This window comes from Cornus florida, unplaced genomic scaffold (genome assembly GCF_030987335.1).
Source record: "Cornus florida cultivar Cherokee Brave unplaced genomic scaffold, ASM3098733v1 CherokeeBrave_3.0.0_Hap2_Chr08, whole genome shotgun sequence".
Taxonomy (NCBI): domain Eukaryota; kingdom Viridiplantae; phylum Streptophyta; class Magnoliopsida; order Cornales; family Cornaceae; genus Cornus; species Cornus florida.
Window position 1 is genome coordinate 8447767 of NW_026775578.1, and position 24106 is coordinate 8471872.

At 33.7% G+C, this 24106-nt stretch overlaps 2 protein-coding genes across 7 annotated transcripts; both read right to left on the reverse strand.

Annotated features, from left to right (window-relative positions):
- Positions 1-9985: 9985 nt before the first annotated feature.
- LOC132269219 (mediator of RNA polymerase II transcription subunit 19a) lies at positions 9986-22725 on the reverse strand. 6 transcript variants are annotated; one of them, XM_059770327.1, is made up of 10 exons: positions 22504-22722; positions 22316-22394; positions 20248-20325; positions 19671-19759; positions 14875-14915; positions 13662-13951; positions 13230-13469; positions 12833-12892; positions 12517-12664; positions 9986-11118 (listed from the first exon to the last, which is right to left on the reverse strand). In XM_059770327.1, exons 5-9 carry the CDS (start codon positions 14903-14905, stop codon positions 12614-12616), a joined length of 672 nt encoding a protein of 223 aa, XP_059626310.1. In that variant the 5' UTR covers positions 14906-14915; positions 19671-19759; positions 20248-20325; positions 22316-22394; positions 22504-22722; the 3' UTR covers positions 9986-11118; positions 12517-12613. The 6 variants fall into 6 exon arrangements, with proteins under 6 accessions (XP_059626310.1, XP_059626311.1, XP_059626308.1 ...); XM_059770328.1 differs by having other exon boundaries at positions 9986-11113; positions 14875-14941; XM_059770325.1 differs by having other exon boundaries at positions 14875-14941; positions 22504-22721.
- On the reverse strand, positions 15745-16725 carry LOC132269677 (uncharacterized). Its single transcript, XM_059770935.1, has 3 exons — positions 16680-16725; positions 15877-16583; positions 15745-15765 (listed from the first exon to the last, which is right to left on the reverse strand). Exons 1-3 carry the CDS (start codon positions 16723-16725, stop codon positions 15745-15747), a joined length of 774 nt encoding a protein of 257 aa, XP_059626918.1.
- Positions 22726-24106: the final 1381 nt, after the last annotated feature.

Below are 24106 nucleotides of genomic sequence, written 5' to 3' on the forward strand. Positions count from 1 at the left end.
AAAATATAGAAATTGTGTACCAAGTAAATCCCATTCTCACAAAATAAAATAAAATCCTCACTGTATGTAAATATATATTAATCTAATACTAAGTTGGAATTCATTACAAGTATTAGGATTATTTAGGAGCGCACTTGAAAGTGGGAAGCAAAGAAAAATGGGGAGTCAAATCGCCAAACGAGCTTTACCGACAATTACGCCCGAAATTTGAGGGCCACAGCACGCTTATCAAATGTTTGTTACAATGGCCTCATTATTTATTTCACCACCATTTTGTACTGTGAATGAACTTACCTAAACCCTATAAATGTTGTTTGCACGAGGGGAATTATAATGGTCAGACATTGGGCTTCAATATTCTACCATGCATTTAAATCAATAAATATCAGAACCTCAACAACCTTTTATTAATTTTCAATTATATGATATTGTAATGTTACAATTTAATGTAATAATGTATGAGTGTTGCATTTTCAATTTGATTTATACAAATTAATACTCAATTCTTAGTTGTATGTATTTAATATTTATCAACTATTTATGATATAATCCCTTGTGTGGGGGTTCTTACATTATATATATATTAGGATCGGTCCTTGAATTTTTAAAATTTCAGAGGCCTTAGGCGAACTTTCAAAAGTGAGGCTCTTTATAAGATTTCATATGCTCAAAAAAATTATAAGAGACCTTTTACGAAACAATAAACACATAAAATATATTAATGATGAAAACATACAAAACAAAATCCGGTCTTTGTGCTTTATTAAGAGCGTGATCTAATTTATGTCAAAAAATTAAAAATATGTATTCATAGCAACTTAGTCACAAAAATCAAAATTCAGGATCATATCAAAGTAAATATGATCCTCTTGCTGCAAAATTATGAATTAAAATGTTCTAATCAAATTTATCCGACATATATTTCAATAGATATCATACACAATCCATTCAATCTCTCTTATGACATCATTAATCGTAGGTAAGATTTGATAAACTTTAACTTTGAAAAACTTCTCCTAACAGATGCATCTGTAATTGTGATAGTTGATAAAACTTTATATGCAATTCGAGCATTTGGAAAATAATAACTTAATTTTTTTATGAAATCAAATACTTCAATTGTTTTTTTTTTTGTTTCTCTTGTTTAATTTCTCTTAATACTTGTAGCTCTAAAAATAATTTTGTCCTATTAATATCATAGACAATGTCATATTCTAAGAGATCTTACAAGGTTATTTTTTTAAATGTGACAGCTGATTGCACCCATAAGTTAAAAATTTGATTGTTTAGATTGGACTTCACGGATCATAGGCACATGAGCCTGGAAATAATATAATAATAAAATAAACCAATTTCTAAGTTTAAATATAAAAAATTAATTTTTTTTTTTGAAGGGAGGGGATATAAACAAATTATTGTATAAATATATATAAATTGATATTAGAAGTACGTGTTAGTGCCTCTTGTGGGCTTTAGAGTGTCATGTTTCGACTCTCTATATTTACTAATCTAATTTCTTCTTGCCTTGTAATATATATATAATAAAATTATGGCAATAAATACACGTACTTATAATATATATATATATATATATATATTATAAGTACGTGTATTTATTGCCATAATTTTATTAGTTTTAAAATTTTTATTTATTATCATAAATTTACATGGTATATAAGTATGTATTATCTTTACCCGAATATTAGACATATATTACTATATTTGTATTATGATCTTAAATTTGAGGCCTTTCAAATTGGCGGCCTAGGCAACTGTCTTGGTCGCCTTGTCCCATGATGGCATTATGTGTGTGTGTGTGTGTGTGTTGGGGGGGGGGTGGGGGGGTAAGTTTTGAGCTAAGATTTTATAAATAATAATGCATCCAATAGCTTATTTGACAAGAGATACATATCTTGAGTGTCATCATCAAGCAATGAAGATGTGTTGGGGGGGGGGGGGGGGGGGGGGGGGGGGGTGGGGGGGTAAGTTTTGAGCTAAGATTTTATAAATAATAATGCATCCAATAGCTTATTTGACAAGAGATACATATCTTGAGTGTCATCATCAAGCAATGAAGAAACAAAAATATCCGAGTGGATTGGCATTATTAACCAGATAAGAAAAGGTGGTTGGCAAAGAACTTGCACAACAAACTTCAAAAATAAAAAATAAAAAAAGAATTATTTATATTGAAAGGTATTGAAACGTACATCAATAAATAATAAAACTGAATAAGAAATTCGCTTTGTGTCAACTCAGACGTCTTGTTCATAAGAATCAAAAAATGTTGCTACTAAATACTACAGTTCTTTAAATATCTAACAAGAAATGAACCATTGCAAAATTAACAATTAGACCTTCTTGATTTTAGTGAGATTAGAGGCCATAAGTAGGAGATCGAGGCAAACACAATAATTATGTTTCTAAATAATTTGTGACATGACCAAGGCATGGACAAAATTAATACTGTAATAATTTTCTTTTCTGTTTTTTTGTAATCTTTGAGGACTCGAACTTAAGGAATGAGGAATAACGACCCGAACACGAACAAATTAGTATGCTTTTCAAGCATAATGTTCTACCAACCGAAGAATTAAGAGTGTGTTTGGATAGATAGGAGGAAAAAAAAAAATAGTATTAGTTAGAAAAATAATAAATAAATAATAATAATAAAAAAAATATAGTTATTTTTGTTTGGATAAAATAGAGGAGAGAAAAGAAAATAAAGGATAGTGACCAAATTACTATTTTACCATTTCATAACCACTTCACACATTATTTATTACCAAATACTAGGGTACTTTAAGGGTCAGTTTGGTATAATGGAAAAGGAAGGAAATGGAATGGAAGGTGATGAAGGGGGATAAAAAATTTGTGTTTGGCAAAAATTGTTGGAAGGAAAGAGAAGGGTTTGGAGGGTTAACACGAGGCTTCAACGATAGATTTCTTAACCTCCCAAAAATGGAAGGAAATGAAAGGAAAGGGAAGGAGAGGCTTGGTGTGTGATTTGTGATGCAAAATTTGCCCTTGATTACATGTGAATTTAGTTTGCAAAACAAGAATTACAAACCTTGATTAGTTGATTTAGCAGTTGTAGAGAGAGAGAGGGGGGCAAGCTTGAGAGTTGAGGAAAGAGGGTCAGCGGTTGAAACTTGCGAACGGCGAACCCGAATTGGAACAGCGGGCGATGGAAACTGAGATCGATATAGGTTTTGATTTTTTGAACAACCTGAAATTGGGTTTTGATTTTTTGAACAATCTGAAATGATGCCAATATGGGTTTTGAACTTTTGATTCTTGCAAACAAATATATAAACTGAAATATATAGGTTTTGAACTTCTGATTCTCGTAGTAGTTAGCAGTTGGAGAGAGAGAGAGAGAGAAATGACAAGTTCAGAGTTGAGAACAAGAATAGAGATGGAGGCTGAAATGATTTGCCCTAAAAAATATTTTCATTTTTTGGTGGCCAATCCATGGGTAGGAGATAAATATATATATATATATATATATATATATATATATATATATATATATATATATATTAAAATATAAAAGGGCATAATAGTAAATTTATTAAAATAATTCTTCTTCTTATCATTTTCTTTCTTTCCCCAAACATGATTATTATCCTTCCCTTTCTTTTCCATTCAATAATCAACCAAACACGATTGAAGAATAAAATTATCCTTCCCTTCGCTTCCCTTTCCTTTCCTTCATAACTAATATTATTCTCCACTTCAAATCCACCATACCAAACATAGCCTAACTACTTTTTAATGCAATGGATATGCTATAGTGTGTTCACAATAAAAACCCTCCTATTTACCTATAATAACATGATTTTCACAAATAATAAAAAGAAAACTTTAGTAGGAATATCTTTACGTAATTGCTGAATTTATGTTCCTATAATCGTGGAAATTCAAATTAGATGTACAAAGAAACAAAATCTGAAGAGCAGTTGAATTGTGCCCTGAACCAGAGACTTAGTTGGAAAATACAAAACCTATTGTGATTATGCCTAGTATGAGCCTGAAACAGTGATTATAACATAATTAGAAAACACCAACAAAAGAAAAGGTAGAGAACACAAGATGAAATCAGCCATTCTATAACAAAATAGTTGGAAATGATTCAAGAATGACAGAAAATGCAAATAACCAATATATAAGTATCTTTTGGGATATAAATGGAATAATTTTTCTGTATATTGATTTATGGAGGGTATTTTTGGTATTACAAATTAATCACTTACTCCACCATTCTTTTTCTCCCTATCTTCTCAAATTAGGCATGCATGTATGAGTACCAATTAGGAAAAAAAAAAAATTAGGAAAGAAACCTTTCCTATCTCTCCCTATCCTCTCTTTTCTCTCCACTTAATCCACCCAAACACACTCCCTTTCTCTCCCTATCCTTTCTTTTGTTTTCTCTCCCTGTCCCTCCAAATCAACCCATACAAATAAATTCCATTGTCTTCGTGAATGCCTCTCTCTTCTCAAAGACAAGCTGAAGACTTTGTTGAGACGATGAAGAAAGCTTCAAAAAGCGTGGTGAAAATCTCTTATATGCCCCAACAGCATTAGAGAACGGGGAAGGGGATTGTCAGTCGGTGATGCGTCTCTTACCCTCTGCCAAGACTTTAAGTGTAATTTTTAATGATATTATTTCTCTTCTTAAAGTTTGTAAGGGTGTTTTTTTGGCTTGGGTGCCTCGCTAATACAATGAGGTGGCTTATTTGCTTGGTAAAAAAGCTTTAGTAGCTAAATGTGGTGATTTGGAATGAAGGGTATGATCCAGTGACTATTAAACGCTCTACTTCCTGATTGTATTTGTCTTCTTTCTTAATTTATTGTTTTTTTTTTTTTTTCCCTGTTTTTTTTAAAAAAAAAATCTATCGTTGCTCTGGATAAAAAAATAATAATAAAAAAAAATTCCATCGATAGTAATCCTTATTCACTGGTTTTAAGCAGTGAATACTCACATGTACTGATGTTACCACGTCTTATATGACTTTGTATGGAGATATATATATATATATACGATGAGTATGTATGTGGTGTATATAATAGTTAGCATCCACCGACACTGGTATTAGAGTATCATTTCATTCATTGACCAAACAGGTACGGTAACGAGCACTTCAGCCACGAAAATGAGAGCATCTATGAATCGTACAACCCCATATTTAACTCATGAAATAAATTTCTCTAAATAATTTAACCACACACGACTCTACCACGTCTCTTATAGTACATTACAAAATTTAATATTTCTAGAGTTTTGGCCGAATGTTTAACTACTACTTTGGTAATGTTTTATGTTTACATACTATGGATCAAAAATAGTGATAATAATTATTATTGTACATGCACAAAAGAGATTATAATAGTTAAAAACAAAATACAACGAGCCTGTTTGATTCAGTTATTTCAAAAGAAATTTTTTATGACGTTAAAAAATAATTATTATTTTTGTAAACTTAGTAATTAGTATTAACTTCATAGCTAACTGCAGATCTAACACTCTCTAGTTTTTGTTCTTTTGGTAGCTTGAAGTTCATACTGTTTCATGAGCATTATCATATGTTATTATTGTACAGTAATACATTCAAATTAATTCACTTTCAAATTTTCCTGCATATACACAGGGACGGAATCAGAAAATTGTGTAAGAGGGGGCGATAATATAATTTTTTTATAATTATAGTGGGGACGGTTGTGTAATTTTATAAGTATTTATATTAAAATAAATAAAATAATAGGATATATTACTTGTACATAGATACGTTCTTGCATATACATATATACCTATATATATATATATATAGACATCTGACTGATATAGGTTCTTATTAGATGACTCACCTTCCAACTTAAATATATACAAGAAATATATACTTCTCTTAAGTAATCTATTTCTCCGTCATAAGTATCAATCAGACAATCACTTATATTGACTCTGATTCAACACCTATACAAATTAGTGATCGTCTGATTGATACTTATGACGGAGAAATAGATTACTTAAGAGAAGTACATATTTCTGGTATATATTTAAGTTGGAAGGTGAGTCATCTAATAAGAACCTATATCAGTCAGATGTTGAAGACTTGCAGTCTCATAGAAGGTTGGGCATTTGTCTGTATGTTCTATAGCAATATATATATAGCAATTTATATTCAATATCTATACAAGGATGGCAGACTTGGGACAATTAATGAAGGAAATATTGTTTTTAAACTAGGACATGCCTATCAACGTTAATTAAGGTTTGATTGCTAAGTAGTATGTTGGACCAGAGTCATATAATTTTTTTCAACTGGTGTTATTTTCATGTTCTGAGTGTGCTTCATGTGCGGGTTCAAATTCTCACTATTTATGACTTAATTCTGCTACTATCACGCTCCTGCTTTCGAATTCACTCCCGCTTTATGTGACTTAGTGTTGGACTAATGACTTTTCTATATGCTTGTAATTATTAATAATCACTGTTGGTTGGCTTCAGTGTTGAAATCTTGGGACTTAGTGCTTCACGAAGCATTAAGTCTCATTCAAAAGATTATGGATATAGTCTGAACTTTAATTCGTATGAAAGGATCGCTTTACACGGTCTCGTAGATTAGTAAGGACAAAATCCCCGACACCTCGATTATCCAAACAAAAAAAAAAGTGTTGTCATTTAGGTAGTAATGGTTGCTTTTAGATAAAATAAATGAAGTCAACTAATTTTGTAAAATTAAACATGTTCACAACTCCATGAAAACTATCTTAAGGCATGGCCGGTCTTAGGGCAAGGTGACCAAGGCAGTCGCCTAGGGCATTATAGTATATGTCTGAAATATCAGTATCACTATTTCTCATAATTTAACGTAACTAGTCTTTTAATCAATTAAAAGACATCAATTTAACGCCATAATTTAAAGACAATACAAAATCATTTAGTATCATGTAAATTTATAGTAATAAATAACTTTTTTTAAAAAAAATTATGATAATAAACATGTACTTATAATATCAATTTATATATATAATACAATAATTTGTATGGTAAAAATAATTTGTTTCTATTCCTTTTCTTAAAAAAAAAATAAAAAATATATATTTAAACAAGAAACTGATTCATTTTATTATTATATTAGTTTTAGGCTCACGCCCATGCATGCATGATAGTTAAGCCTAACTCAAACAACCAAATTTTAACTCATGGATGGATGCAGTCAACTATCAAATTTTTATCTCAACCTAGTTCAAATAATAAAATTATGACAGTGATTGGAGTACTTAAATTTATAATTTTGCATCTCAAAATGTAATATGGTCACATTTACTTTGATATGAAGTTAAATTTTGATTTTTATGACCAAGTTAATGTTGAATATTTTTAAATTTTTTAATATAAATTGGATTGTGCTCTTTATAAAGCACCAAGTCCGATTTTTGCTTTGTGTTTTTTCACCCTTAATATATTTTATATGATTATCGTCTGATTTTGATGTAAATTTTATACTCATGTTATTTATAAATGGTCTCGCATTTGAAAGTTTGCCTAAAACTTCTCAAAATTTTAAAAATTCCAGGGCCGGCCCTGTCTTTAGGTCACCACCACCCCTTTTGCTGTGCAGACTGCTAGTGTGGCTGTTTAATTTCTCTTTCATATATATATTTTTATTTAATCTTTTTACTAGACATTCACTAGCTTGTGTTGAAAATATATACATAAAGAAGTTGTCTAAAGTTTCACCTTGATCTGTGAAAAGGTCGGGATCACATGCTGTTTTATAAAATTGTGTCGAAACTTTATGACTTTCTCATATTCTTTTAGAAACTTGAATTACTGAAAAACCAACCAAAGAAGCTTTTGAAAATGTTATTCTTTGACAAAAGTCCTAAAGAATTTAAAAAGCCACGCAAGCTTGGAGGACATGCACAGTTTGTTTTTCCTTTTTTCTCTCTCCCTCTTTGTTACTCTCTTTTGGGCACCATCTTGCTGTCCTTTATAGAATATGGAAAATGCTTGCAGACTAATGTTGTTAACCCTAACCCTAACCCTAGCCAGAAAAAAATAATAATAAATAAACTTTTAACATTTTTTTTTTTTAATGTAAATAGGGTAGTTCGAATGGACAGTATTAGGTAACCAACAAATTTTCTGTATATCAATTTAATGATAAATCCAGTAAGATTTTTCTTTAAATATATATATATTAAGGCTAATTGTATTTCATTGAAGAAGAACAATTTCTTAATTTTAGTGACCATGAAACCATTATGGGCAAAGAAATACTCTACTTTTGTAAAGTAACACCATGTTGTCTTAGATTTTGTTCCCGGTGCTTTTAATGTAATGGAAATCTTAGGATACCCAAAAAAAAAAAAAGGAGGAATATTATATAAGCAGAGGAAAAAGAGTAAAGTTAATATCAAAAGCAAAAAAAAAAGGTTGGGACCATATTTATCCAAGTCCCACGCTCGCATTGAATAATAGAAGAAATTGTAAAATTCTTGAAATTGCATGCAAAAACTTACAAGAACATTTGAAATCATGTCACAATATTAACTACCCGTGAAATTTCTTTTTGAATTACTCTCTTTTCTTAATTAATTGAGATACTCCTATAAATTAATCATCATCATATGTACATAATGACAAATCATGTGCACAAAGTAAACATTTACTTGAGACATGTACCAACTCGTGTGAATTAAGAAACAAAATTTTGGCATTATATCATATACTACTAATTAAGAACATATTTGATTGAAGTGTTAGTGCAATTAAAATCTATATTTTCAAGTGGTTTTCTTATGGTAGAGGACAAACAAGCCACCGAGACACTAGAAGAAACATATACATCCAAAAATGAAGGTGATTCCAAAATTGAATCATTTGTTTTATGAGTGTTTTATCATCCAAATCTTTAAGAACAGAGACTTCCTTTGAGTTTCCAACTAGTTTTTCTTTATATATATATATATATATAAGAGTTGCGCCAAACTGTTCCTTCCCACATGGGGGAACAACAGGACTCACGGATGCATCATGCAATGAAGGAACCATGTATTTAATAACTTATCTCCTTTGGATCCACTGCATGCTTCAGTTTGACCAATATCAGAAGATACTATCATACTAGTAGCATGTTTTTTTTTTTTTTTTTTTTTTTTTTTTTTTTTTTTTTTTTTCAGTTAAAAAGATACTAGTAGCATGTTGTTCACTAGAAAAGAGACACCTACCAAACTAATAGGAGTATATACTTCACCATCAAAACATAATTAATTATAGACTTCAAAAGGGTCAAGGGGTTCATAGAAGTTTCCCTCATTATGTGCTCTACAAGTATTTAATAAATTTAGTATCAACAAAATTCATAAATAAATATATAATATTGATCGACAAAAAGAAATATTGTACTACAATAATGTGCTTGTACAATAACTTTTCCACCAAATTCTAAGAAGCAAATATGAATATGGCCCTAATGAAACTACTATCTACACCTCCTAATATGTATATTTGTATGTGTGTGTGTGTGTGTTTGGAGATATTTAGACATTTGATACGAGAGTTGACAGGTAGTTTAATGTGGTCAAAGACACATAAATAATGTTTCAGAATGAAAGGTGAAGAAGGGCAGTGTACCCGAATCGATGTGTTTTGTTCATCATACACTACTACTCCACTGCTCCATTAATAAGGAAACCAGTCAAGCCAGAATTAAATCAATCATTACCATTGACTTCATTGGTCCTTACCCTTTTTTCTTTTTCTTTTTTTCCTTTTTTTTTTTGCAACTACTGCAATGGTTGGAAGGATTGAGGGGGCATTATTCATCAAGAGGTATAAACCCTGATCCAAATCTAGACCAATCAATCTTCAATCCGATTTCTAACATGCTCGTGAACCTGGATTTGGTACAGAACGCTACAAGTTCCATACTGCAAATGCTTCTCCGATCTGGAATTTTTATTTACACTTCAAGCCTTTTTGTTTTTGTTTTTTTTTTTTTTCCCCAATTAGTATATATGGCTAGGCCCAGTACACAGCTCCCACCATTGCCAAGGGTGCATAGGGTTCAACCTTAACTAAACCAAAATATTTCTGTTACCATCCAATGTTTCCTGCCATTTTCAATGAAAATTTTAACAATGTTAATTTGTCAATAGTAGTGAGTTTGTCCATCTGAGATACAACCCTGAAACATATAGGCCAAACATAACGGATCAAAGCCTAAAAAGTGCAAGAGTCTGTCAGTTGCAATCTGGCAGAAGATGCTGCAAAAACTGCTTTAATGGTTTCATAGGTTTTTCCTTTTCACGTATAAAACACACAAACCAACTACAGAAGGCAAATAAATGGACAGCAGCCATTCAGAATGCATCTCCTCTTGGTATATGAATAGAAAGCAACTGATAGACCTGCGTTTGTCAAACGCCTTTCACAATTTTATTTTATTTTTTTGAGAGAGAGAGAGAGAGAGAGGCTTAAAAGCAATGTGAAGTCCTCACCACAGACATACAATTTAAAAGCAATTTTCATAATATTAGCAATGTCCTCAATGACCTGACTTTTTCTATATACAGAAATAATTCACCTTCATACCCCATAAACATACAATTTACCAATAATTGTCATAATGTCCTCAATAACTTGATTTTTTCTATTTACAGAGAATCGTTCACCTTCACTATCCTTCACTATCCGGGGATTCATCTGATAATACAGTTTACTCATAAAACCTTACAAACAGGCTTCCTTTTTGGATAATTGAGACACGTTAGTCAGAAAGGCTAAAATAAATCAAAATACACTCGGCACTTTTGTTAACCTATTCACTCCACTACTCTAAGCCGCAAGATCATTTCTGACTGAATAAAAAAACTCAACCTTCTAAATTCTAAAATAAGAAAAAGATTTTGATGAAGAGAAAATGCTGATGAGCTATGCTATTAAAGACTGAATGGAAAGATCAAAGTTTTGCACATTACTGCTAATTATATCAGAACCTTGTTATGATACAAAGAAGTTCATTTTCAGCAATTTGTAACTTGCACTCAGATGTCCTTGAACAGGTGAATTCACCTTCTTGACAATCTTTAGTTAGTCCAGAGTCTGTTCTGCATGAAGGAAAAGCAAGAATCATATAATGCAAGTACTTGGCAAAAGATAATGACTACAACTTCTGAGTTTGGTCTAGTATTGCCAAATGATTAACACTGGAAGCAAAATGTTTTGTCGATTAGATCTACAGGAATGAGAAGTCTGGTAAAAAAGAATTAATCCCTTGTTAGCACTAATCCTCTCTACTTGAATACCAGATCTCTTGGTTGGCTGTTTGCATCATCTTTAATAAGTAAATGCAACCACATTAGTGAAACTGCTATATAATCAAGTACATGAAATGGCAGCTTAGCCAGTAAAATGTAAACTGCTCTACACATGGATATATATTTACAAGCGCAATTAGAATTCCAAAGTACCAGACAAAAATGACTATATATATATATATTGATCAAGTAAGTACCCACAGACTGCTCACGCCGTGGCTCGAACACCTGCCCTCCTCTTTGAGGGTAATATTTTCAAGCTCAATAGTGTGAAAAAGAAAAGGTCTTGCCATTGGTAAAATGACTCAATATTTTCAAGCTCAATAGTGTGAAAAAGAAAAGGTCTTGCCATTGGTAAAATGACTCAATATTTTCAAGCTCAATAGTGTGAAAAAGAAAGGTTTCTGAAGAAGACCGTGGAGGTTCAACATTCATATGATACCGTTATAAACATGACCTTATAATAATTATATATGTGTGTGTGTGTGTGCAGTTCTTTTAAGGCATGGTTGTATCTTCCGAGGAGGAAATAGTAGATCTACTCTTCAAGCAAATGTTTAGGTCCTGTCCAATCATGGAGGCATCCATTCTTCTTCAGTTTCATTTTTCTCTTTTTGACTTCTGGTTGCTCTTTCCTCGTGTTTTATCCAATGACATGATTTATAAATTTTCTAATTTGTAAATCATACAACAGCTTTATTTTATCTTAATATCATCGTTTTGTCAAATATATAGAGGTGTGCAGCATTGCCAAGTAGGAAATTTCCTGTATTTACTGCGGATCAATACAATGTTTTAGTCAAGAAGAAGGAAAGGCTGTCGCTCAAAACAACCTCCGTTGTCTCTTTTGCCAGGCAAGTACCACCACCTGTAAGCTTTTCAACACTGAAGCAGGTCACCACCATTAAACGAAGGGAGAAAGGAGGAGGGAGAAGAGGGAGGAACTGTATTTCATACAAGCTGATCTTTTTTCTTTTCTTTTTTTCTCTTTATCTTAATAGCGTGTTTTCCTTTTCCCTTATTTTTCTTCATAATATATAAAAATCTTTTAGGTGTCAATGCTGTCCTTCTTCAAACTAATTACCTATTTAATGCAACAACAGAGTCAACTGAACGGAAGACAAAAAACTAAAGCATGTAGAAAGTAAAACGTAGATGTAATAGGATTGAATCCAGAAAATGATGTACCTCAAGTAATTTGACAACAATAAGTAACAGATTCCTCCCAAATTCTCAACTGAACATCTGAGCACAACAACTAAAGAAAATACTACATTGCCACCTTTCAGCCTGCGACCTTTATTGCACCCATCTCATCGATCTTTGAGCTCTTATGCTGCAACAAGTTAGCGGATAAGAGGAGAGCCATACTAACAAGGGCTAGAGGTGAACATAAACAGTGTGTTCATAATAATTAAAATGGAGCTGAGCATAGCAAAAAGATATCAAAATCATCCAAAAAAGTAAATAAATAATAATAAGATATTGATTTTCTTCATGTTACCTTACTTTTCTTGTGTCTATGAATGTCACTAAGATCTTCTTCTCCATCATGCTTCCTTTTCTGGAAATTATTAAGAGAGAGCATTCAGATATGTGGGACACATTAGAAGATTTAATTAAAATTCAGACAAACCACAAGCAAAGTTCCTTCCCTTCAATGCAATATTTTTTATATCTATAGCCAAAGGATAATACTTTTTTTTTTTGGAACTTCTTTCATTATTCTGCAATATCATTTTTGGGACAAGAAAAGTCTAAAACTCGACTTTTGGATATATAAAACAGGGCAACTACAATACAGAGTAATCCAGGACAGTCACAATTTTTCTGTAGTACTAGAAGCTACTAAAGTGTTGCTGCAAGGAAAAGCAGCAGCAAGATGATACTGATGTTCAAACCTTCTCATGATGTTTTCTTGAATGTTCAGCACCAGAATCATGATGCCCACTTTTCTCCTTTTTTTTCTCCTTTTCCTTATCTTTACTTCGATCTTTATGACGGTGCCTGTGCTTCTTATGTTCTTTCTCCTTCTCCTTCTCCTTCTCCTTATCTTTGTCCTTGTGCTTTTTATGCTTCCTCTCCTTGTCTTTTGACTCACTCTTAGACTTCCCTGCAACAGTAGGAATTCCTTTCTCTGCCTATAGAACAACAGGAGAATGGATCAGCACTTCCAGATAATTAGAAGAAAGTTATTTTAAAATAAATAAAAGCCCTTGGGGGGGGGGGGGGGGGGACCCAGTCAATTTTGAGGATCTAAGATATACATATGTATATAAAGAAAACCACTAAAAAATAACTGTCAAAAGGGCCCAATGCAGTAGATTTCTTACAGGAGGAAGATCAATGGGAGAAGTTTCCCTCAGTTGAAAGGCTTCTCTGAGGACGTCAAGGTCAAACGGCTGTATGCGAGTATTAGTATCTCTTGAATAGGAGATATCCTGAATCATCTGATCCAATTGCATCCCTTCCCCTTTTCTGATTTCTGTATCTCCCACCACATTGTGAAGGTAGTGTGTATCAGAAATCGATAAAGGAAGTGACTTCTTGCAGAAGAACTCGTGGTGGGGCAACAACTTGTAGTGATTAATAAGATCCACAGCACCTGTAAGTTCCCTTGGCCCTAACATTCAAATAGACCATGTCAATCACAATGATAAAATTGAACCGGATTGATATAAGACTATAAGTGGAACACAAGTGGGAAAAGAATAAATCCCAACTGAAGAAAACAAAATATTTAAAGAAATATTTCCCATACCGGGTCCCTTAATATTAACTAGGAAGTAAATTTCAAATTTATGCTTCTATAACTCAACAAGAACCAGAAAATTGATATAACTAAATTAATTCAAAATATGAACTCAGTGACAGAAACTAAACCATAGAAAATGGAATAAAACTCAACATATAACAGCCTCCAAATTGATTTCAGAAGATTGGGTGATGTTGTACTTCTTGACTTCTTATTTCGGTGTGAATCAAACTGCGATTTTAGGATGGAAGGGGGATCCTGAGAAGGGGAAAGAAAGAAAACAGGACCTCTGTATGGCAAGCGTCGCAGTAGGTCAATGGGGTCCCTCGCCGTTAAGGTTCCCTCGCGTTCTTAAATAGCGAAATACCAGTGTCAAAAGTTCATAGTCAAGCATGATGTGATCAAAGGACCTAGTGCATGTGTTTAAACCCATATTTGAGGGAAAGAGGTTCCTTCCCCTTGTCAAAGTTCCCATGGGAATCAAGTTAATTTAGAGTGTAAGAAGTATCACAATAGAGATTCCACTTTTGCCCCAAGATAAATGTCATAGGCTAATAGCTATGAATCAACCTCATTAAAGCATGAACCAACGGCCATAATGCAAGGTTAGGAGAACACTAAATGTGAAAAATGACCAAGAGAGAACCATCTAGCCCCAAGTCCGACAGAAATATGCACCAGGAGTCTGAACAAAATCACACATAGCAAGAATCCATATACATACAGCGTAAAACACCACCAAGTAAAATCTAATAAAAAATAATTTGTGACAGGTGTTCGGAGTGCATCACCTCTTCCAAACTTTTTGCCTTCAGGATCCATTAATCAACATCTGATAAGGAGGTGGACCATTATTGCCTGACAATTTAGAGAGACAAAGTAAAAGAAAAGGAAAAAAAAAAAACAAAAAAAGGAAAAAAAAAGAACCCTTAAAACAAAGCCACGACTATAAGTGGGTCTGTATTACGGTAAAAGAAACTGAGCACATAAATTTAACATTAACAACTATCAAATTGTACAACAAAAAAGAGTAATATTTCTGCCTTTCTTTTCATTAGTGTATTGCTAAACACGAAAATAATGTATACATGCCCAGAATTAAGGTGTATTTTAGGCCATTTCAAACATCAGTTACCATGTTGGACAAAGCAAAGTACAAATAAATATTCTCGATATCCATAACAAACAATTTTCAAAAGCCTTATTTTTTCAAATCATGTTTGTTAATAGTCTAAGCAACAATTTTATATGTTTAACAGACTTTGTTAAATTGTGCAATTGAAATCATGAAACAATGTATTCTCTAATACACAATACTTTTAACAAATTAAATGTGTAATGTGATAAAAAAAATTTAAAAAAAATTAAAATAATGCAAACAGTATTCTTTTGAAGGTGTACAGCCCTAAGGTTATATAAACCTCCTTATCAGAAGTAAGAGACTAGCCTTATGGTCAACACAGTTATATATTGTGTGTGTGAAAATTACCTCACCCCAGATACTTTGGCTATTTATATATGACCACTTCTATAAATACAACTTTTTTTTTATAAGTAAAATTTATTGAAGAACCGCTCAAAAGGGGAGTGGGACCCAAGCACAAAAAACAAGGCCAAAACACCTTAAGCTTTCAAAGAGGCCAAAAAAACAACCAACTCCTCTACAGATCGAAAATCCCTCCCTGAAACCCAACAAAAAAGAGTGGAAAGAATAGAGAACTTAAGCATAGCGATAGGCCTTTACTTTCCATCGAAGTATCTCCTATTTCTCTCAAGCCAATACACCACCAAACACAAAGAGGCGTAGCCCTCCAACCGTCCCAAATGAGAGCCCCCACTGAAAATCCTCTCCAAGCCTCAATCAACCCTCTAGTGGAGCTAGGCATCACCCACGGGATCCCAAACAACCCAATCATCAAGTCCCAACAGCCCCTAGCCATGCTACAATGCAATAGAAGGTGATCAATAGTCTCCTCATCATGCAAACACAAATAACATCTGGTAATCACCACCTGGTTCCTCCTCCTCAAATTATCCTGGGTTAAAATCCTACCCAAGACAGAAGTCCACGCGAAGAAGGCCACCTTGAGGGGGGCTTTGGATCGCCAAATAGGCTTCCAAGGAAAAAAGCCTCCAGCGCCAACCATAAGACACTTGAAAAAGGACCTCACCTCGAAACGACCCTGAGGGTTGGGTATCCAAATCCAACAATCAAGATCCCCAGCAGTGATCGTCTGACGATACAAAAAGGCCAAAAACCGGGTGACCTCCTCAATCTCCTTATCCTGGAAGTGCCTACTAAACTGAACATCCCAAGTCAGTCTCCCGTTATCAAGATTATAACAGTCAACCACCAAGGCCTGCTTATGAGAAGCTATCCTGTAAAGCCGTGGGAAAGCGAGCGCAAGAGGAAGATCCCCACACCAAAGATCCTCCCAAAATCTGATCCTCCTACCATCCCTAATTCGAAAACGAACATGCTTACAGAAATCATCCCACCCTTCAGAATACCAGTCCAAACCCCCACTCCCCTAGGACCACGACCCACGAGAGAACACCACCCTCCACTGCTCTCCCCAAACTTATGAGCAATAACCCTCCTCCAGAGCCAACGCCTTTCCACCCCAAACCTCCAAAGCCATTTCCCAAGAAGAGCCTTGTTGAAAGGCAACAACCTCCTAATCCCTAAGTGACCCCTCCGAATAGGACAACAAACTTGCCCCCCCCCCCCCCCCCCCCTCCCCAAAAAAAAAAAGAAAATTGCGCTGCAATCTTTCAATCCTCTCTGTCACAGAGGAAGGAATCTGAAAGAGAGAGATGAAATAAGTGGGGAGACAAGAAAGGGTACTCTTAATCAGAGTGACCCGACCCTTCTTAGAGAGATACTGCTTCTTCCAACCCGCCAATCTTTTCTCAAATCAATCCACAACAGGATCCCAACTCCCCACACATCTCGAAGGGGAACCCAGGGGCAACCCTAAGTAGGAAATAGGAAAAAAGCCAGTCCAACAACCAAGAATCTGTGCCAACCTCTTTATCTCAGGAATCTCCCTAACCGGCACAAGAACACTCTTACCAACATTCACCTTTAACCCAGAAACAACTTGGAACCAGACCAAAACACATCTCAGATATCTTAACTGATCTGAATTCGCCTCACAGAGCACTAACGTATCATCAGCAAACATCAAGTGCAAAATCTCCAACTGGCTAGTAGCATCCCTGCCCACTCTAAAACCTCTCAAGAATCCCAACTCCACCTCCCTCAAAATCAATCTACTAAGGACCTCCATCACAAAAAGGAACAAGAACGGAGAAATAGGATCCCCTTGTCTCAATCCCCTCAAACTAGAGAAAAAACCGGTCGGAGCTCCATTAACAAGAACTGAAAAACGAGCACAAGAAATGCAAAACAGAATCCATCTCCTCCACCGCTCCCCAAATCCCATCCTCTCCATCAAGTAGAGGAGGAAACTCTAGCTCACGTGATCATACGCCTTCTCGATATCCAACTTGCATAAAACACCCGGATTCCCACTACTCAATTTGGAGTCAACACATTCGCTAGTAATAAGAACTGAATCCAATATTTGCCGACCTCTCACAAAGGCATTCTAAGAATCAGAAATGACACCATCTAAAACCTTCCTCAACCTAGAGGCCAGGACTTTAGCAATCAACTTGTAAATACACCCCACCAAGCAAATAGGGCAAAACTCCCTAACATCCAACGCCCCACCCTTTTTCGGAATGAGAACAATAAAAGTGGCATTCAAGCTCTTCTCAAAAGAGCCCTGGGCATGGAAAGCATGAAAAGTACCCATAATCTCCTCACAGACCACCTCCCAACTCTCCAAAAGAAAACTCATGGAGAAACCATCTAGACCTGGGGCTTTATCCCCATTACAGCTCTTCAACGCGGACAACACTTCCTCTTCAGAAAATGGCTCCTCCAGAACAAAACTTTCTTCACCCGATAGAGAATCAAAATGAAGCCCTGCGAGCAAAGGTCTCCAACCAGTTAATTCTGTGAACAATCTTGAATAGAAATCTGCAATACCCTTGCAAATCTCCTCCTCCTTACATAACACCTCCCCATCCACTCGGATTCTCCCAATATGATTGCCCCTTCTATGAGCATTAGCAAGCCTATGAAAAAAAAATTGTGTTCTTATCCCCTTCCTTGAGCCACAAAGCTTTAGACTTTTGCCTCCACCAAATCTCCTCTAACACAGCAATCCCAGCAAACTCCGTCTGACACTCCACCGTCCTACGTCTCAAGGAGTCCGACAAAGATTCTGAACCCTCAATCCGATCAATATCAGCAATCTCTGAAAAGACCCTATTCTTCCGCCAAACCAGATTACCAAAAACCTCCTTATTCCAAACCTCCTTACTGATAATTTAGGAACGACAACTTTTTCACAATGACTTCTAAATGACTTCTAAAAAGTAGATACTTATTTTGGGACATCACAAAAGGGAAGAATAGAAGCTTATTGTGGGATGGACACAGGGAGAGGGTAGTACACTAAGAGCCAATGGTATACATTAGCTTCCGCCATTCTTCTCCAAATAAATCATTTTTCAAAAGGCCTAAAATTCACCAAAATTGTATCATGGAGAATGTTTTCAACATTCTTTATTTTTTTTATTTTTTCATGCTCGAAGGAAAGGAATTCTCAATCTAAAATTTTCCGTTATACATGTCCAATTAATAGTCAAATAAGACAAGCAGCTCGTTCTTACTCAAAGCCAATGGAGATCATTGACTTGGACTTTTTTTACTCTTCTTCAACGGATTCGTTTTAAAAGGCATAAGGTTATTTTTCCACATTCAAAATGACAGAATTTTTCGAATAAAAGTATTTTCATATTAAAAAACGATTATCTAGCAAGTGCTGACTACATTTACAAGAAGAACTGAAAGCTACTAAGACTTACAACAGTAAAATGAAAAAAGCAAGAGACCATGAGCAAGGAATAAAGGAGGATGGTATACCTAAAAGAATTAATCTAAATAGCAAGGCCTAGGGAAGAAATCTATACAATCAGCCTTATTTTTCAGGTCATCATCAAGAGCCAAGTAGTTGCTTTTCTATTTCATTCAAAGACTTGTTGAAGGAAGGTTTGGCCTAGTAATATTTGCCGTCACTTGTGATGCATTAAATTAAAATAAATAAATAAAGACAATCCTGTTCTTAGTTTCATGCAATTCATGTTGATATATTTAATGGATTTATAAGGCTCTCTTACTCCTTGATAACGAACTCCTAGAATGTACAAATCCAAACACAGTCCAAATTCATGTAAATACTTTATCAGTTTATATTACCACATATGATCTACTACAAGAATAATATACAATTATGATATTCTATGCTTTTGCTTGCACAACCAACAGGCATTTCAGGAATGACACCATTTATGTCAATTTGGATGACATGTGTAATATGAAGTACGGTACCTTTATGGATTTCATCAATATATAGGATGGTTGAGGCTGTTGAGCACTTGTATAGAAAATATGATAAGCAACAAAAATCTATTTATCACAGCTTTTTAAAGTAGCATCATTATTCATTACCTGATCTATAAAGGCTCTCAACCAAATGCTGAACAGAATAATTTTGATCAAGACAACACCCAGCCTGGCCTTGCTTTTGGTGTCAAAAGCTGAGACAATATATGAACAATAAAAATTCAGTAACAAAAGTACCGTGGGTAGGATCACTGAAAGATGCAGAGAAAACTAATAATAATAGCATAGTTGTCTTAATATAGCATCCAAAAACTTTTCTTATTTTAATGTTATTATGCTTTCAACTTTTAAATGGGTGGTGCATGAGTGTGTATGAAAGCAAATAAAGTACAAATCACAGGCCACAAGCAATATCTAATAGCAAACATAACACTAAACAGAGGTCGAGACTAAACCTTTTTTTCCTAAGATCGCAGAAAAAAATTTAATATAAAAAATCATTAAAGCCTGGACATTTGAAAGATTAGGCACACAACACTATATAATGAACCTGGGTTTCATAGCTTTAAATTATAAGGACTCAACATCAGCAACGAATGAAGACCTCATCGGCTTAAATTAAATATCCTTCTTTTTATAAGTACCGTTGTATTAGAAAGCATTCAAAAGTTTGAACGCATACCACAAAAACAACATGGACTAAATAGGACCCTCAGCCTCACAATATGTCTCGGCTTAAATTCAATATCAACAGCACAGCCTGCACAGCATAAATCCAAGTATAGAGTATCAACTTTACCACTTAGCACCCAATTAATTTATTATTTCAGAAAAAAAAAATTGTGGTAATTTTAATAGGATAAATCAGGCATCTTGACCGCATTAAAAAAGATGAAGCTTTCCACTCCACTTCTTGAATTACAAGATTGTTTAAACGCCTCAAAACTATAATTCAAGATCATTATTAGATCCACATACAAAAATAAAGAATGCACATGCCAAAATCGTAACCATCACAGAATAAAATCAAGTAGCATAAGCAGCACTCTCTCCAGGAAACACCAACAATAATAGAGATGGGTGGGCGGGGGGGAGAAAGAGTAGGATGATTAAAAGTGATATATTCTGCTTGTCCACTATTGCATTGCCCATTTCTCAATAAATCAAAAAACAAAAATGGTAAAAGAAAAGAAAAGAAAAAACTTAGGGAACAAAACATTGTCACTGACACACAAATATATGCATGTTCTTGAACACTTGAATCTGTTATGTAATACAATAGAAGTGTTGCAGACCCACAACTAGATGGTCCTTTAAATGGATATTGTCTGGGTTGAAAATCAGTGTAATAAGATGACTCTAAATCATTAGGTCATCAGAACTTGCCAGCAACTATTTTCAAAACTCCCTCTTTTTGGCTTACGAACTTGAAAATTTATCATAACCAATCAAATAATCTAGCATCAGCCAATCATCCTACCATTTTATCATGGTCTAACATCATTGCAAAAGAGGAACAAAGAAGAAGAAGGCCAGCAGAATTTTTAAGTGAAAGTGGCATGGAAAACCCATGCTCTGGAGAATCATATCTCAATTGACTCTTGGAGTAAAGTACTCTGAAAAATTTGAAGTATATTTTAAAATTTCCCTCTTCCAAAAAATTACATGTCACAAGCGTGTCTAAACATATTACTTCAGGCATGGTATTTGCACTTCTTATTCTTAATGGAAACCGAACACTTGTTTTATCCAACATTCACATCTTGTTCTGGTTCTTAAGTACAGTTTCTGCATTTAAAAAAATATAACTAAATTTAAAATTTTTGCTATTTTTTATAAGTAATTATTTTGCTAAAATTAAAAAATAATAATAATAATATGCCAAAAACCTAAAATAATCGTCTTCAACCTAAACTACCATTAAAACAAAAACATCGATGAAGTAGATTAAAGTTAAATAACTCACTTTACTAATTGATTCTTGGACACATAATTTACTCAGACATGGAGACATTGTATTACAGAATTTCAAAGTAGCATAGAGCTTGTTGGTAAAATTCTCTTAAAACCTGGAAATTTCCAGGAACTCTTAAAACATAAAACAGTTTCAAAATACTGCAAAAGATTATTCTCTTACAATATGCATTTTTTTATTAAGTTTTCAGACATAATACATCACTATGCTATCAAAACTATAATTCATACTTGTTATTGAAGGTACAATAAACAGAGCATGATAATTGTAATTGTTACTCTGAGAAGCCTGGAGCTTGGAGTAGTGATAGCTCATGCGAAAAACAACTGCCCATGAGAGAACTACAATTTTCACTCAGCCATCCTTACATGGGCAATAAGATAAAAGACATCAATATGAACTATATAAAACAGGGTTATTCACGTTTTTACTTTGATATTTTAGCTCCAAAAACAAAAACACACACAAAGTCACGGCCCATTTTTGAAGGCCCAAAAACAAAACAAAACACAACCAACAGCCAGGAAAAAAAAATAAATAAATAAATAAAATCTCTCTTTTTCCCCCAAAATCAATATAATATTCTAGCAATAACACAAACCCACCTCAAAACCAAAATTAAAACAACACAAATCAATCATTCAAGAAAAATGATGAATTAATAAATGAATACCGTTTTGAGTGTTGTCGGTGACTGAAATCTACAAAATACATACGAATATAGATGGACATGCATGCATAGATGGACATAGAAAGAGAGATTATTAATTGTTACCCGAAAGACTAATAGAGAACAAGAACGAAGAATTGGAGGCTGAATTAGACTCTGAACCCCAATAGATGAAAATCTGGATCTGAACAACAAAACCGTATGGGATTTTATAATGAAATCGAAAAAAAGTTAAAATCTTGATAGAGAGAAAGCATGTATATGTGATGCATACGAGTACGTAGAGTTCGTACCGTTGGGTTTTGGGGAAGGGAAGATTGCAATCGGAATGAATGGAAGTGGAAGATTTGAGCTTTCTTCTAGGGTTTCAAAGTGAGGAAGGAGAGTGTTAACCGTGTGACCGTGTCGTCTATCGGTCTAGGGTTTCAGAAAGAGAGAAGGACAATACAGTCGAGGCTCGATATATTTTGGGGTCGATCGGATCGGGTTTGAACTAGAAAGACTGGTATTTTTAAGAGCTGTGTAATTTACTTTCTAAAATATTTTATCCGCTATTATTACAACATAACGCTTACATATTTTAATCAAAATAGACACCAAGAATTGACAAGTACTACTACTACTTTTTTTAAAATTATTTTAATTGAAATCAACAGATCCTAAAATATATAATAAAAATAATAATACTATGCAATAAATAATCAAAAGGGCATGCAATTTATGCATCTCGGTTATCTGTATAATTTTTTTATAAAATAATTTTTGTACGGAATAATTACAATAAATTGATCAATTTATTTTTTTTATTAATTAATTATACAACAAATAATAAAGTTAGGTCTCTACTTAGTTGTATTCAGTATAAATAGTCAAATAAAAATTATATGGTTAGACAATTCACTGTAAGTGTTCCGTGTGAATACCACAACTCAATTTTCCGCTATATTTTCTCCAATCGTGCAAAAAAAAATCCCTTATTGTATATAAAATGTGTAAATATTAACAAGTATAATTTTTATGCTATATTTTCTTAAATGGTTGAGGTGTTGATGGGGTTATGCCGCCTCATTTATAGTGATAAATTATAATTTTTTTCTTATACTTTTATATTATATGAAAAAATATTAGATATATATTAAGCAAAATATAGTTTGTATTGTTCCAATTGAATCTTGTTTTTATGTGCATAATAGAAAAATAATTATTACTATGGCTGAAAGTTTTCTTCATTATTTATTTTTATTATACAATTATGAAAATATTTTACAAAACCCGTCAACCCCCCTCTCAATTTAATAAATATTTTGGACGGTAATGGAGGTAGCTATGCTACGTAGGAATGGGGATGGCTTTCCTTGCCCCCAAACAGCTCTATTGCCATTTTTAGTTGTAATAGGATGTAAAAATCAAATAAAAATAATATGTACGGAATTATTAATGACGGCTTAAATGTGGATTATAATAGGTGCTTTGGCATGAATAAAATAATTTAATTAGAGAATTCATGTGCCCGGCTCACATGGGATAAACACAAGAATGACAGAGGATCCCATTCAATTGAATTAAGTGTAATTTCACATGATATCGTTAAATAAATTATCACATTAAATATATAATATTTGTACGTTTGGGAAATGCTTTTAAGAGCAGTGAGTTTCGGTGATTTGCAATATCAAATTGTTTTGATTAGTTGTGTACTCAAAATATAAGAATCACTCCTTGGCATAGTTCACAGTCACCATATTAATTGCAATTGTATTGTAATGAATTTTGATGAATATCAATCAATCGACTTATTCGACGAGCATATTCCTAGTCATACTATTATCTTAGTTAGCAAGTTTACCGTACACAAACTCTCCAACAATTAGGCTCTCACACTGCCCAATACAAAGG